Below are 15245 nucleotides of genomic sequence, written 5' to 3'. Positions count from 1 at the left end.
AAACTGAGATTTTTCAAACAAATTTTTTGCGTTTAGCGTGGACGAGGAATACAGAGTTGGTCAGGCAACGTCAAAGGTATGTGCCTTTTTTCACGTTACGCTGTGCGCCATGTTATTGTTTACAGGAGATGAGTTGCAGAATGGCAGATTAACAGTATTTTGTCTCTATCTGCAGGTTTACACGCTTACACACACACACGCAGTTAATGTCCCTCTGTTTACAAAGGCAGAGGCGTCACGGTGTAATTATTTTACGTGTAGTTGTTTTTTTCCTGTGTAATAATATTCAACATTGCTATCAATACATTTTTCAAAAAAATGCCTCTCTGTGCAAAATGGGTTTAAAAACATAAACAACTGTGGGATCCTGTTTGGCCATGATCTGGAGAGCCCAGCGCTGCTCCCGATGAAGGGAAAACCAATCCTGCAGGGAGACCTACCTCGGCACTTGTGCAGGTGAAGCCAAAGGGAAGATGCTTCACCATATTTTCTAGTCTTTGGCTCAGAATGAAGTTGGTTTGGAAACATATTCAGCGATGCTTCATCTCCTGCTTTGCATTTGTGTGGGCGTCCCGTCGGGCGGTTTTTTTTTTTTTGTTTTGTCCTTTTCATACCGCGCCCCGTCTGCAATGGCTCTGCGCCCCCATACTTTGGGAAGGTCTGTTCTAATCCCATACGGGAGCAGCCGGTCACTTACTGACTAAACAATTCTGTTTTGCAATGTCAAAGTTTTAATTTTAATTCAGGTTAGATTTTGTTTTTGTGCGCAGAGACCGTGCCAGCAGTGCGCACACGCGCAGCTTAGAGGGAACATTGATGAGGACGGAGCTGAACGGTTCTAATTTCTGTTGCCAATCAGCCAATGAGTAGGCAGGCAGGCAGTTTGACATCAAAGGCTATTTTTCTTATTTAGTTCATAGATTGTTCCTGTCCCAGGTCAGGTGGCGAGAAAAGCAGGTAACACCCTGCTCAGGTCACCACGAGGTCCTGGAGCAAGAGCATGCATGGAGCACACAAAGGCCTTGTCTAGGTTTGAACCCAGGACGGTCTTACTGTAAGGCACAGAGCCACCATGCCTTTAAATGACAGTCATCAGTGTGGCTTTAAAGGAACTGAAAAAAAGCTTATAAGAGCGGAAACCACATTCATACGTTTATCTGCATAATAACAAGGATCTCATTCCAGTAAGGAAAGGATACTGAAGACGAGGGAGATCATGGCTCCCAGTGCCAGAGCCACTCGGAAATGAGCCATCCAGTAGTCGAGGGCCGTGACAGCCAGACGGTAGGTCAACACACACTGCAGGCACACAAACAGCAGCCCTGCTGGAAAGGCCACACCCGCTCCGACATAGTGAAGAGATTTGGCATGATCAACCTGTCAGATGGAAACAATGTCAGAAGAGCCGTTTGAACTGTGACATCCACGAGTTCTTCACTTATTGTGATCAGCATCACTATAAAATGAAAATAAAAATAGAATGCAATGATTTGCAAGTCTCATAAGCTCACTTTATTCACAACACTGAAACATCAAATGTTTAAACTGAGAAAATGTATCATTTTAGAAATTAAGGTCATTTTAAATTTGATGGCAGCAACATGTGAGTAAACACATAGCCGTCTTCTCTGGCTAAAGAGGATATAAAATTGACCCTGGTAACAAAAAATGCTCTGTGGTCAGACAAACTGACGACAATCCAGCTTATCAGCAGCACTCAGTTCAAAAGTCTCCATCTAGATTGTATTGAGGCATATCAGTGCCTGTGAAATTAACAGCTTGTACAAACAGGAAGAGCCCATCAATACTGAATGATATGTACACTGGTTTTAGAGAAACTTATCCTCCCATTCAGGCAATTCAATTCAATTTTATTTATATAGCGCCAAATCACAACAAAAGTCGCTTCATATGGCTTTTGTTTTGTGTAGGTGCTGAACTGGCCGGCTTGCAGTCCAGACCCTTCAACTAAAAACATCCGACGGATCATGAAACAGAAGAAAAATCAATTTCAGACAAGAATGAGACAATACTGCTGTTCAAGTTCAGCAGCTGCTCTCCTCGGTTCTCAGATATTTACAGACTATCATGGAAAAACACGAGGGCTTCAAATGAGCAAATATGGGTTTTTTCTTAAAAGTGGTACATTTTCTCATTTTAAACATTAGATGGGTTTCTATTGTGAATAAAACAGGTTTATGATATCTGCCAATCATTATATTCCTTTCTTTACTTACCTGAAAGTTGCCCACCATGACAAGACCAATGGCATTGGTGCAGCCAGACACCAGAGCGCTGGTGTTGACCCAGCATCTGTGGCTGTGTTCGATCACTTGGGCATAGCGCAAAAAGCACACCATCACAACTGTTGGAAACAAATTTAACAAGTATTAATAATCTATAATCTTTTTGATTTGAATGTGGAAGGAAGCGGTCTTAGTATGAAAAGTATGCTTTTGTTTTCCTAATTTTTTTAGAATAAACTTGAACGCCTGAGATTTGGACACTCGCTGTTCTGCATCATGAGAAAGGCAGCTGGGAAGTGGCTTCACGCATTCTTCCAAAGGTTAGACTATGTGATTCATGTAACTGCTGCCCTAGACAGGATGCTGGCTTTCAAATACTGACATCTCTGCTTGCATAAGGGTCAATTTTCTCAGCAGGCTTAAAAACCCAGGTTGCAAGTCAGTAAAACAGAGCCCAACATCACAAGCTACCAACAGGAAGGAATTTGAGGGTCTAAAACGGCTTCTGGTCTACCGAGGAATTGCAGAAATGCATTATTTACTAAAATGCAAGGAAGCAAAATAAAACCATGACAGCTGGAATATAAAGGAAAGACATATGAGAAGTAAAGGTGACGTGAATAATGAAGTAGAGCTGCAGGAGAGAAGCAATCAAGCAGCTGTGGGAAAACTGGGACAGAAGTGAGTGGTGATAAAACAAGAGAGAGGGGGAGGAGAAGGAATGGAGGAAAGCCACAGAAGGTGAATGCAGGGGAAGGGACAGAGGGGGAAGGAAAGCTGTATTCATTATTGATTAGAGAGCACAGGCTATTTCCAGCCCCTGCATAACTCTTGTGGCTAACGTCTGTGCCTGTGGGAAACTGTGGAGAATTAATAAAATATACAGAGTGGACTGTGGAGACAGTGTTGAGATGAAAGGTGTCTACTGCCTAATTTTGTTTAACAAACAGAAGCCAACAGGCTTTTCACTCAAGTGTTGGTAATGAATATAGAGACAGATTAGAGATTTAACAAGTCCACCTTTTATTCCTTGTGAAATGACCCCACACCTTTCTTCTGTGTCATTTAAGATGCTCTTAAATGTTTTAAGACACTAAAGACTAAAAAAATAAAAAAATAAAAATACACCAAGTCATACTTTGGTAATCAATTACAGAGGGTATCATTCTTGCTAGTCGAATAAGAAGTTTGATGTTCTTACAGATGATTATCTCAGTTTAACATTAAGACTTTAAACAGAAAGTAGCTTAAAATGATTATGTAATCATTACAACAACAAAAAAAGGAAGTGTTAAAATGTCAACTGGTAGTTTTACAGGAAGTAAAACTTAGTTTCTCTGGGTACAGTCGCTTCCTGGTGTTTTCAATTGGTGATACATTAGCCAACACTAGTACATAAACACTAAAACCCTGTTGTTGGGTGTTGCTAAAACTTAACATAACAATAGAACATAAAACATAATGAGGAACAAATTTTCCCCATTGTTTAAAGACTACATGTCACACTAAGCCAACTCACTGCAAGCTACATCGACATCTATACACACTGTAAAGATATGCATGCATGCACTGCGTTTAGTTAGGCTTACCCATGAAGGCTCCAACATTGCCTATCAGGCTGAACAGACAGCTTTCAGGAGGGTAGGAGCCACATTTACTGTGAAGACAAGATATAGACAGTATTTACAAAGACACACACACTATAAATTATTCTAATTTCTGAAACGCCAAAGATGGCAGCTGTCCTGCCTCTACCCTTAAAGAGCAAATCAACAATGTAATGAGCTGAAAAACATGAGTTCATGTTGTTGCAGTGTCACATACTGAGATTCAAAACTAAACCGTTCTGAAACCACTCGATATACTAAAAACATGGAAAAGTGTACTTATTGTTTTTTGTTAACTGCATCCATTTGTTCAATGATCTGGTGTGAGAAGGAGGAAACACTGTCTTAAGCAGTTATTTATAAGACTAGCCATGCCTCCTTCCCCATTCATTTAGATAGGATCTTTAAGATAAATGCCCAAATAACTTCCCCGAGGTGATGACAAGATGGCTGCTGAATAGTGAGACTTACTTTAAAAAGGACTACGCATGCATTTTACCTGACACTGTTTAACAGTATGCTTCTGCCAAGGGAAGCTTCTCTAATAAATTCAAGTATGACACCAAATGTCGGCTTACGCAGCCTGAAACTTAGATGAGAAATCATCTAAGCGTACGGACTGCAAAAACTTGTTTGGAGCGATTAGTTTTTACAAGAGCGCTATTGTACTCGCCTGTGGTAAGTGGAGTATTTGCAAATTAAACAAATGCAATTTATGCAAAGCGATGACATAACAAGATGATAATTCATGCTTCGAGGCCTTTGCTAACACAAAATAGCTTTTGTACTCTGAAACAAAGACATTAAGTGTAGCAAAGGGACCTGATGAGGGGGATGTCCTGGATGGTGCAGCATGACTTCGGGAAGCCTGGCCGGGGCAGCTCTTCTATGCATGTTACATTGTAAGACCTGTAGGAGTGACACAAAAAGCTCTGTTTATTCCCTGCTCATAGCTATGGAGTTAGCTCTGGTTTATTTTTGTAACCAATTAGATATTTTAGCCCATTTCATCACCTTCATAGAAGAAAAATCACATACCAGTTCTCCACAGGACACACATGGTGATTCATCACAGCCATGGCATACCTGTAGAGTAAAAAACCCACCATAATTTAAAGAAAGAAACAAATCCCCAATGACAAAAGCCCATTTGCCCCGTCCTTTCCCACAAACCCTTCAATTAATCGACCCATCATGTAACACATTTAAATGTGACAGCATACAAGACCCAGGCACTGTGACTCACACTATCCATATTCCTGTGATGGAGAAGGCAGACAAGCTGACAGGTAGTACAATCCAGGCAGTCATTGGGCTGGCAGTGAGCAACCTTTGTCCCAAGCATGGGGTGAGAGGGCGACTTTGGGCTGGAGCGGCAACGGATCAGGTTGGGGGTGGGTGGGGTGTGGGGGCACTAACACACAGGGAGACACACGGGGGAAAGGGGGGCATGAGAGGGCAAAAGGGGGAATGGCACAGCTCTTCTGCTCCACACGTTCCTGCAAACAGCAGCAACCCTAAAGAAGGTGAGGAGTAGAAGGACAATTTTATTAAACAGATGAAGCATTCAGATAGATTTTTTACAGACACATCTTCAGTGTTAGATCATCTGGAAACATCTTGCCTTGGCATGCATAACACAGAAAAAAAAAGAAGCTCAGTTCCCTCACATGCTCTGTTAATGGTTGCATTTTAAGACATAAATGCAAGCGGCCAACTGTTAAGCACATACACACTGTGCTTGTGTGGCACGAGGGACAAAATAAGCAGTGACTGTGCGTACTCTTATAGTAAATTGAAGGTCCCCAGCATGCTGATAAGAAAAAAAAAAAAAAGACAAAACAAAACAAACAAAACAAAGGATAATGGCCAGCCTATCAAACTCTCTTAGGGACTCTTAGATTCTTGATGAACCTCAGCGCAAAATAAAGTTTACATGCAAGACTGTTCCATTTACTGTAAACAAAACACATTCAGCAATAAAACCTCACTGCATTCACTAAATATCTTCCGTAAGACTGCCCTATGTCACCATTACCAATGTCCATTTGTAACGGCATCTGTTCCCCACATGACGCAAAAACTGACTGCACCTCTAGAAAAGAAATGAGCAGCAACATGAAGCTGTTAAACTGTCTGGGAAAGGTGTACCCTTTTGAGAATGTAGACTTGGTCAAGGTCAGCTGTGTGGTGGAGGAAGGCATGCCCCAACACAGATGTGTATCACTTTACACAGGGTACAGTTACAAGTGTGCCCTTGGCTCAGAGGGACTATACAGTGGCATTAGATGGAGTAGAAGCTCTTGTACCCAAAGAAGGGTTGAACCCACAAATGAAGCAGTGTTAAGATTATTGTTCTTTTTCTACTATGTAATGTAACAACAACAACAAAAATAATAATAATAAAAAAAACTTCCCAGTGACTACACCCTACTATTTGCAATTACAAAACTCTACAACTTAAATAAAATAAAAAATAAAAAAAATAATCCCAAATCACTCATTTAGGTTTCCTATCTTTTAGCATTTGCCAAACATAACTTGCCTGTTTGTTTGACGAGACCAATTGGCTTCACAACATACATACTTTCTCATACAAGTAATTTTAATTATGAAAAACTACTAAAAGTTAGCATTTATAAATGTAACATTGTAAAATATGCTGTAATGAAGAGGATGACTGGCCTTTTATTATTCTTACCTCGCCTCTACGGAGAAGGACTTTAGCATACTGAACAGAACCGTCTATGTAAAGGAAATGCCCCCCCATTCCGCCCGCAGCCACTCACAGCAAATATTCGCCACTGTACTTATAAAAGGCAAAATACAACCGTGACAGTATGTTTTTTGCGAACAGCCAACAACACTAACTTTTCCACTGTCTACTCCGGCCAACCAAAGGCAGTAAGATCCCGGAGCACGGCAGCCTTCTTTGCGAACCGCGGAAATCCAACCGTTAGCCTCGCTAGCTTCAGCCTAGCTAGCTAGTTAGCTCGCACTTTACCAGTTCGTTTGACTTGACACCTGCACGCATCTCGGTTTCCGCTAACCCCAGCGATAAGCTCCGAAACAAGAAAAAATTAAAGACTGAGAACATCTGTGGTAACTGGACAGCTATAGTGCAAAAATTGGTTTACACCTACCTTCCACCTGCTATGCCCACAACAGACCTCAACAACCTTGGTTTCCCTTTAAAAACAGCGTTTTCTTAGCAAACGAGGTAATTGCTTAAATAAGTTCCGGTTGGGCGTTTCAAAATAATATATAGTGGCCGTTGCTGTTAGAGTTTCCTTAAGAATAAATAAATTATCAAATAATTTAGTTTATCTTTATAACAATAACTATTTCATTGGTAATTAAATACAAAAGATGCTCTGCACCGCTAAGAAAATAAAAAAAAATATATATAAATCACCACCTCCGTTTAATGCACATCTCCTCAGTTTGCCAATCAAGCCCGGAAGTCACACCTTTGGGGCCAGCCGACAGAAACCTTTTTACATGTAAGTCGATTTTGCATAAACATATTAATTAGACCTTCAGTCTTCATTTTTTTTGTCTGCATATTGGAAATAAAACACTTTTATTTTCATACAATCATATAATCTTTTATTCTAGTGTAACTAACTTGACAGAGCTCGCAGTGCTGTCAGGCCCCACTGTGCGACCCCGCTGTAGTTTTTGGTGAGGTGGTTAAGTAACAAACGTGATTTGAATGTGTTCAGAAACGTAAGCTGATCAAAGTTTATATGTGCTTTGTTTCTAAAATAATATTGACTCACTGTAGTTCCTTCTTCTTCTTCTTCTCTTTTTCAAAGTTTCTACCAAGAACTCATCTCTAACAAGTGATGGATTTGGCCATTAGGGGAAAAGGGAATACCATAAATGATGAGTTGCCAGCCTGATACAGAACAAGCTGAAACTTAAGCACATAAATGGTGTTCAACCTACATGTCAGGACAGCCCTCCAATAATCAGTCAACAACCCTGGGAATATAAGAACAGTGTAATTCACTTGTGTGTCTCAGCAGCGAAAGCACACGTGTAATTAATAAGTAGAATTAGCTCTGACAAGCTGTCTCAAGAAGATGGAAGTAGTATTTTGAGGAGCTGATGAATGAAGAAAATTCATCAGAGGACAGATGGAGAAAATGAGTGAATCAGGAAGTTTCACACATGTCAGGACAAAGCAGTTGGTCCACACAACATATCTGTGGAGATAGTGAGATGCCCAGGAGTGAGGGCAGTGGACTTTTTACCTCAGTCTTGGAGAGTGAGAGGATGCCTGAGGAATGCACAAGTTAACCATTATTTTCCTTTGATTGCATTTGAGAATCACTGATAATATAATCTATTCCTAATCGGTATCTACTCAGTATTTTTTACTGACGAACATAGAAAAGTGGTGTTACTAATAACATTACTGATGACTTGATTCTGTCACACACAAGCAATCAGATCTCAAAATCAAAGCGCCACTAATTTGATTATTCTGTTTCCTATTGTGATGTGTTAAATTGTCTCTGAAAATGATTCAATTCAAATTCAATTCAATTCAATTTTATTTATATAGCGCCAAATCACAACAAAAGTCGCCTCAAGGCGCTTCATAGATACAGAGAAAAACCCAACAATCATATGACCCCCTATGAGCAAGCACTTTGGCGACAGTGGGAAGGAAAAACTCCCTTTTAACAGGAAGAAACCTCCGGCAGAACCAGGCTCAGGGAGGGGCGGGGCCATCTGCTGCGACCGGTTGGGGTGAGAGAAGGAAGACAGGATAAAGACATGCTGTGGAAGAGAGACAGAGGTTAATAACAGATATGATTCAATGCAGAGAGGTCTGTTAACACATAGTGAGTGAGAAAGGTGACTGGAAAGGAAAAACTCAATGCATCATGGGAATCCCCCGGCAGCCTACGTCTATTGCAGCATAACTAAGGGAGGATTCAGGGTCACCTGGTCCAGCCCTAACTATATGCTTTAGCAAAAAGGAAAGTTTTAAGCCTAATCTTAAAAGTAGAGATAGTGTCTGTCTCCCGAATCCAAACTGGAAGCTGGTTCCACAGAAGAGGGGCCTGAAAACTGAAGGCTCTGCCTCCCATTCTACTTTTAAATACTCTAGGAACAACAAGTAGGCCTGCAGAGCGAGAGCGAAGTGCTCTAATAGGGTGATATGGTACTACAAGGTCATTAAGATAAGATGGGGCCTGATTATTTAAGACCTTGTATGTGAGGAGCAGGATTTTGAATTCAATTCTGGATTTAACAGGAAGCCAATGAAGGGAAGCCAAAACAGGAGAAATATGCTCTCTCTTTCTAGTCCCTGTCAGGACTCTTGCTGCAGCATTTTGGATTAGCTGAAGGCTTTTCAGCGAGTTTTTTGGACATCCTGATAATAATGAATTACAGTCGTCCAGCCTGGAAGTAATAAATGCATGAACTAGTTTTTCAGCGTCACTCTGAGACAGGATATTTCTAACTTTAGAGATGTTGCACAAATGGAAGAAAGCAGTCTTACATATTTGTTTAATATGTGCGTTGAAGGACATGTCCTGGTCAAAAATGACTCCAAGGTTCCTCACAGCGTTACTGGAGGCCAAGGTAATGCCATCCAGAGTAAGAATCTGGTTAGATACCATATTTCTAGGCTTTTCAGGGCCGAGTACAATAACCTCAGTTTTATCTGAATTAAGAAGCAGAAAGTTAGCGGCCATCCAGGTCTTTATGTCTTTAAGACATTCCTGCAGTTTAACTAATTGGTGTGTGTCATCTGGCTTCATGGACAGATAGAGCTGGGTGTCATCTGCATAGCAGTGAAAATGTATGCTATGTCTTCTAATGATGCTGCCTAAGGGAAGCATGTATAATGTAAACAGAATTGGTCCTAGCACTGAACCCTGTGGAACTCCATAATTAACCTCAGTGTGTGAAGAGGACTCTCCATTTACATGCACAAACTGGAGTCTATTAGATAGATATGATACAAACCACTGCAGCGCAGTACCTGTAATACCTACAGCATGTTCTAATCGCTCTAATAGGATATTATGGTCGACAGTATCGAACGCTGCACTGAGGTCTAGCAGGACAAGCACAGAGATGAGTCCACTGTCAGAGGCCATAAGAAGATCATTTGTAACCTTCACTAAAGCTGTTTCTGTGCTGTGCTGAGCTCTGAAACCTGACTGAAACTCTTCAAATAAACCATTCCTCTGCAGATGATCTGTTAGCTGTTTGACAACTACTCTTTCAAGGATGTTTGATATGAAAGGAAGGTTGGAGATTGGCCTATAATTAGCTAAGACTGCTGGGTCTAGAGATGGCTTTTTGAGTAAAGGTTTAACTACAGCCAGCTTGAAGGCCTGTGGTACATAGCCGATCATTAGAGATAGGTTGATCATATTTAAGATCGAAGAATTAATTAATGGCAGGACTTCTTTGAGCAGTTTTGTAGGAATGGGGTCTAAAAGACAGGTTGATGGTTTGGAGGAAGTAATTATTGAAGTTAACGGGTGATGGGGGTGTCAGTCAGGATGATGGGGGGGAGTGGAGCTGTGTGCTTCCTGAAGTCCACAATAATCTCCACTGTCTTCTGGGCATTCAGCACCAGGTTGTTGTGGCTGCACCAGGACACCAGACGTTCAACCTCCCTCCTGTAGGCAGACTCATCCCCGTCCGAGATGAGTCCAATAACGGTGGTGTCATCTGCAAACTTGATTAGCTTGACAGACTGGTGGGTGGAGGTGCAGCAGTTGGTATACAGGGAGAAGAGCAGAGGAGAAAGAACACAGCCCTGAGGGGAGCCGGTGCTGATGGTCCGGGAGTGACTCGGTCTGTAGGTAGGTAATGTTTGTCACCATGTCAGAGTAAAGGTCATAGTAAAAATTAACCACATTATTTCCTCCTTAAAAGGCAAGAGCTGCCTCTCATTTCTTTATGTTTTGCTGGGAAAATGAGAAAGAGGTGCAGGGATTTATTGAAACATGCAAACACACATCAAAATACAGCAGATAAGACAAAAACAGTTTGTGGAATTCTAGCAAGCTTGAAAGTCAATAATTGGCATGGCCACCTTTATTCTTCAACACAGCCTGAACTCTCCTGTGAAAGCTTTCTTATAGTTTCTTTAAGTACTCTATAGGGCTAGTTCTCCAGGCTTCTTAAAGGATATTAGAAATGTTTTTCCTTGGATGTTGGTTGCCTTTTGTTCTCTTCTTTCTCAAGATGATCCTATCACAATGATCTCAGCCTCAAATCACGGCAGAGCTGTGTTTTACAGATTCCTGTTGACACTCACCGTTGTACCTCTCTGCTGAACTGCACTGTACATACTGACAACAATTTGCACCAAGGACATGACTTTCAGATAATGTTAATCAATGCTCAACAAATTATGTGCTATTGCAACAATTTAAAATGAGTTTTCTGTTGAGTTGTCTCGTATGTGTAGACACATTATTGGTTTATCCCTCGAATTGGGTGCCTTTCATATACTTAAGCACACAGCCCCACTCCCCCCCATCATCCTGACTGACACCCCCATCACCTCTGTGGACTCATTCCGCTTCCTGGGTACCACCATCACCCAGGACCTGAAGTGGGAGCCCACCATCACCTCCGTCATCAAGAAAGCCCAGCAGAGGATGTACTTCCTGAGGCAGCTGAAGAAATTCAACCTGCCAACACGGACGATGATGCAATTCTACACTGCAATCATCGAGTCCATCCTCACCTCCTCCATCACCGTGTGGTACGCTGGAGCCACTATCAGGGACAAACAGAGACTGCAGCGTGTTGTGCGCTCTGCTGAGAAGGTGATTGGCTGCAGACTCCCATCTCTGCAGGACCTGTACACCTCCAGGACATTGCGGCGTGCAGCTCGGATCTCAGCTGACCCTTCTCACCCTGGACACAGTCTGTTTGACCTGCTCCCCTCAGGCAGGAGGCTCCGGTCCATTCGCACCAGAACCTCTCGCCATAAGAACAGTTTCTTCCCCTCTGCTGTTGGACACATGAACAATAACCGTATGACTGTTCCCACCACTAACACATGACCCTACGCTGTGTTCACTGCATCATTCCATGTTTGGCACTGATCACCACCTGCACTCATGTATATATCATGTATATATCTATCTACTTAGCACTTTTAATTCTTATTCTTATTTTTATTTTCATGTCTATTTAAGCGTAATTTATGACAGTATGTTTGCACTGAAGCACCGCAGCAATTTCCTAATGTTGTAAACCTGCTCAACATTTGGCAATAAAACCCTTTCTGATTCTGATTCTGATTCTGATTCTTAAATGATTCACAGATGTGAAGTGGCTTAACAAACAACAAAAAACATTGTTCTGAAAATGTATCATATGGAAAATGTTCTTTTCCTTTCTCTTCCACTTGATGTGACCCTACAGTTTGCATCGTCATCCCAGTTTACCCCTTGATCTAATGACACATTATACTAATAAGGCTATCTTAAGTCTGAAAGTGGTATTTAAGTGTCACTGATTTAATGACTTCAGTCCTTAATTGATTTAACCCTCATGTGGTGGCTGGCAGCAGGAAGGTAAATAAAGGGTTGACATACTTTATGGCTCTTGTAATAAGCCAATAGTCTTGCAGAATGCCGTCATTGGTCAGCAGAACAATAATCTGATATCCAATAAGAGGATTCAATGGCAATCAAAGTCATGTTGGAGACACTTGTTTCTCCTGAGTAGAAATTTTCAGCCTGCTATTTGCTTATGTGAATGTGTCACAGCGTTGCTGCTGATGCTTGTCTGCTGCTTTAACATTAAAACCACATGTTTTAATGTTAAGGGCATGCAACCTTGATTCACTTCACTTCTGAGGAACGCCCCCACCCCCTCCCAGTCAGGAAGTAGGCTAATGCTTAAAACCTTTATCCTCTTTTATGTATGCACTAGCCTTCCTTTGTTTCCCTTTGCTATAGGAAACCAATACAAAAACATCTCACAAATAATTTGAAGTGAACTTTTAACAACACTTCTACTAGAAATCTACAGTTTTTCCTGTATTAAAGTATTAAGTAGTGTAGTTTTATTCAGACAGCATGCAAGTAACAAAGGTATACAGTAGTATTTCCCACACATAGCCTTCAGGTATAACTTCTTGAGTAAGGGATTTCAAAACACATTTTATATAAAACGAGATGTATTCTTATTGGTCATCTGTTCAGATATTCTACACAGCCAACATCATGTCACCAGGCAGCTCAGCAGAGGATAATGGTATTTATATGTCCTGTAAGCATGCGGATCCTCTCAGTCAGCAACATTAACAGGGCCATGAGGCATCCTGCTTGTGTCCTCCACTCTTAGGTAAAGGGGGTATTAGACTCCAGTAATGCTGGTCAGTCTGGCTGCTCTGTGTGTTGTGTAGTTTTTGAGGGTGGAGCACAGGAAGATGGGGAGCACCAGGAAGGTGGACAGCATACCGAACAGGAGACAGAGTCTCTTCCCCAACTACAAAGTCACAGATTCTGATCTTAATCGAAGACCTTCTGAGATCGTTTACCCACTAGCAAAGGAAAGCTGCGTGAAAACGTGGAACTCTCTGCAGGAGCTCAGCAGGGACATCTACGACATTTATGCAGAGTATGAGGACGAAGAGGATGACAGTACTCCATACGGCTTCGCCAAGCACATTTCCCCCTCCAAGAAGAACTATGTGATCAATATTAATGTAGGAGGGAAGCCCTACAAGATAGCCTACAAGATGGCAGCGAAGTACCCCAAGACCAGGATAGGGAGACTGGCCACGTACACAGACCACAACATGAAGCTGGACCTGTGTGATGACTACATAGTGACCAGCAACGAGTACTTCTTTGACAGGGACCCAGATGTCTTTCACAGCATCTTCAACTTCTACAGGACGGGAGTGCTCTGGATCAAGGACGAGCTGTGTCCCCGCAACTTTCTGGAGGAGATCAACTACTGGGGCGTGAGGATCAAGACCACCCACCGCTGCTGCCGCATCGCCTTCGAGGAGAGGCAGGACGAGCTCAATGACCAGCTGAAAATCCAGAGGGAGCTGGAGGCAGAGATAGAGATAGAGGAGAACGAGGAGCTGTTCCACGACATGTTCATGGGCCAGATGCGGCGAGCCATCTGGAATTTGATGGAGAAGCCTTTTTCATCTGTGCAGGCCAAGCTGATGGCTGTGGCCTCCAGTTTGTTTGTCCTGATCTCCCTGGTGGCCATGACCCTCAACACGGTACAGGAGATGCAGTACAGAACTGCTTCAGGTCACCTCAGCGGCAAGACATACTGGGAGTGCGTGGAGTCCATGTGCATCACCTTCTTCACCATGGAATACCTGCTGCGTCTCATATCCACACCCGACCTCAGTTCCTTCAGCAGGAGCGTGCTCAACACCGTGGACCTAATCGCAATCCTGCCTCAGTATCTGCAGTGCATTCTGGAGATCTTTGACAGCCAGGATAATTACGTGAAGCATGAGGCTGACATGCAGGCGGTGGGGCAGGTGGGAAAGCTGGGGCAAGTGTTGAGGATCATGAGACTGATGCGGATCTTTCGGATCTTGAAGCTGGCGCGTCACTCCACGGGTCTGCGGGCGTTTGGCTTCACCCTGCGACAGTGCTACCAGCAAGTGGGCTGCCTCTTCCTCTTCATCGCCATGGGCATTTTCAGCTTTTCTGCTATGGTTTATACCGTGGAGCACGACATGCCACACACAAACTTCACCAGCATTCCTCATGCATGGTGGTGGGCAGCTGTAAGTGCATGTTTGTATTGAGGGGTATAATGAAGAATGACTACAGTATGAAGTAATAACAGAAAGGGTAGCAAATATAAACTTTATCATAAAATAAGTATTAATGCGTCCTGTCCTTGAGTAACTCGTGTCTCAGTGCAACATTATTAGATTACACTGGGCAATACCACCTTACAAAACAAATGAGGTCAGCTCTGATTAAGGACATGTCTCCCTGCGCTTCCTAGGAATTGTGTATTGAATATTTTGTGGGGCACCTTGTCAAGTTTTAGAGGGTGGAACAGCCATTACTCCAGTAGTGTCTGTGCTGGAGTTTAAGAGGTTAACATCTTGATTCACAGAGTCTGCCTGCTGCATGAATAAACCCATTAACAGATCCTTTCCCTCCCTCCCCTAAACCAGGTGGTAGAATCTTACATCTAATCCAAAGGAAAGAAACAATAATCCTCTGAATGATAGTCATGTTTATAGAATTCTGAATGCTGCTCAAGGCTACCGACTCCCATTGCATTAATGTAAATTCACATACAGTGAGTCATCGAACCACCTACTTTAAGACATTTTACCTGCAGTCTGTTGGCAGGATACCTTATAAAACTGAACTGGTGTCTGACAAAAGTGCAT

General features: G+C 42.3%; 2 protein-coding genes across 4 annotated transcripts; one reads left to right on the top strand and one right to left on the bottom strand.

Moving 5' to 3' along the window:
- Nucleotides 1-1199: 1199 nt before the first annotated feature.
- LOC102289625 (transmembrane protein 150A) lies at nucleotides 1200-7090 on the bottom strand (the record flags this gene model as incomplete). 3 transcript variants are annotated; one of them, XM_005933306.3, is given in 7 exon segments in its annotated part: nucleotides 1200-1377; nucleotides 2238-2365; nucleotides 3836-3903; nucleotides 4676-4762; nucleotides 4892-4939; nucleotides 5100-5370; nucleotides 6997-7090. In XM_005933306.3, coding segments are annotated over 6 exon segments (574 nt in total), but the record flags the coding sequence as incomplete, so codon positions are not given.
- Nucleotides 7091-13134: 6044 nt separating this feature from the next.
- LOC121815256 (potassium voltage-gated channel subfamily V member 2-like) lies at nucleotides 13135-15119 on the top strand. The gene has a single exon (XM_042225291.1). The coding sequence runs from the start codon at nucleotides 13287-13289 to the stop codon at nucleotides 14640-14642; it is 1356 nt and encodes a 451-aa protein (XP_042081225.1). The 5' UTR covers nucleotides 13135-13286; the 3' UTR covers nucleotides 14643-15119.
- The last annotated feature ends 126 nt before the right edge of the window (nucleotides 15120-15245 follow it).

Source organism: Haplochromis burtoni, unplaced genomic scaffold, assembly GCF_018398535.1.
Source record: "Haplochromis burtoni strain Fernald_Lab_line unplaced genomic scaffold, NCSU_Asbu1 Contig_166, whole genome shotgun sequence".
In the NCBI taxonomy this organism is placed as follows: Eukaryota; Metazoa; Chordata; class Actinopteri; order Cichliformes; family Cichlidae; genus Haplochromis; species Haplochromis burtoni.
Note: the sequence above shows the minus strand (reverse complement) of the source record. Positions and strands in the feature narration are given on the sequence as shown.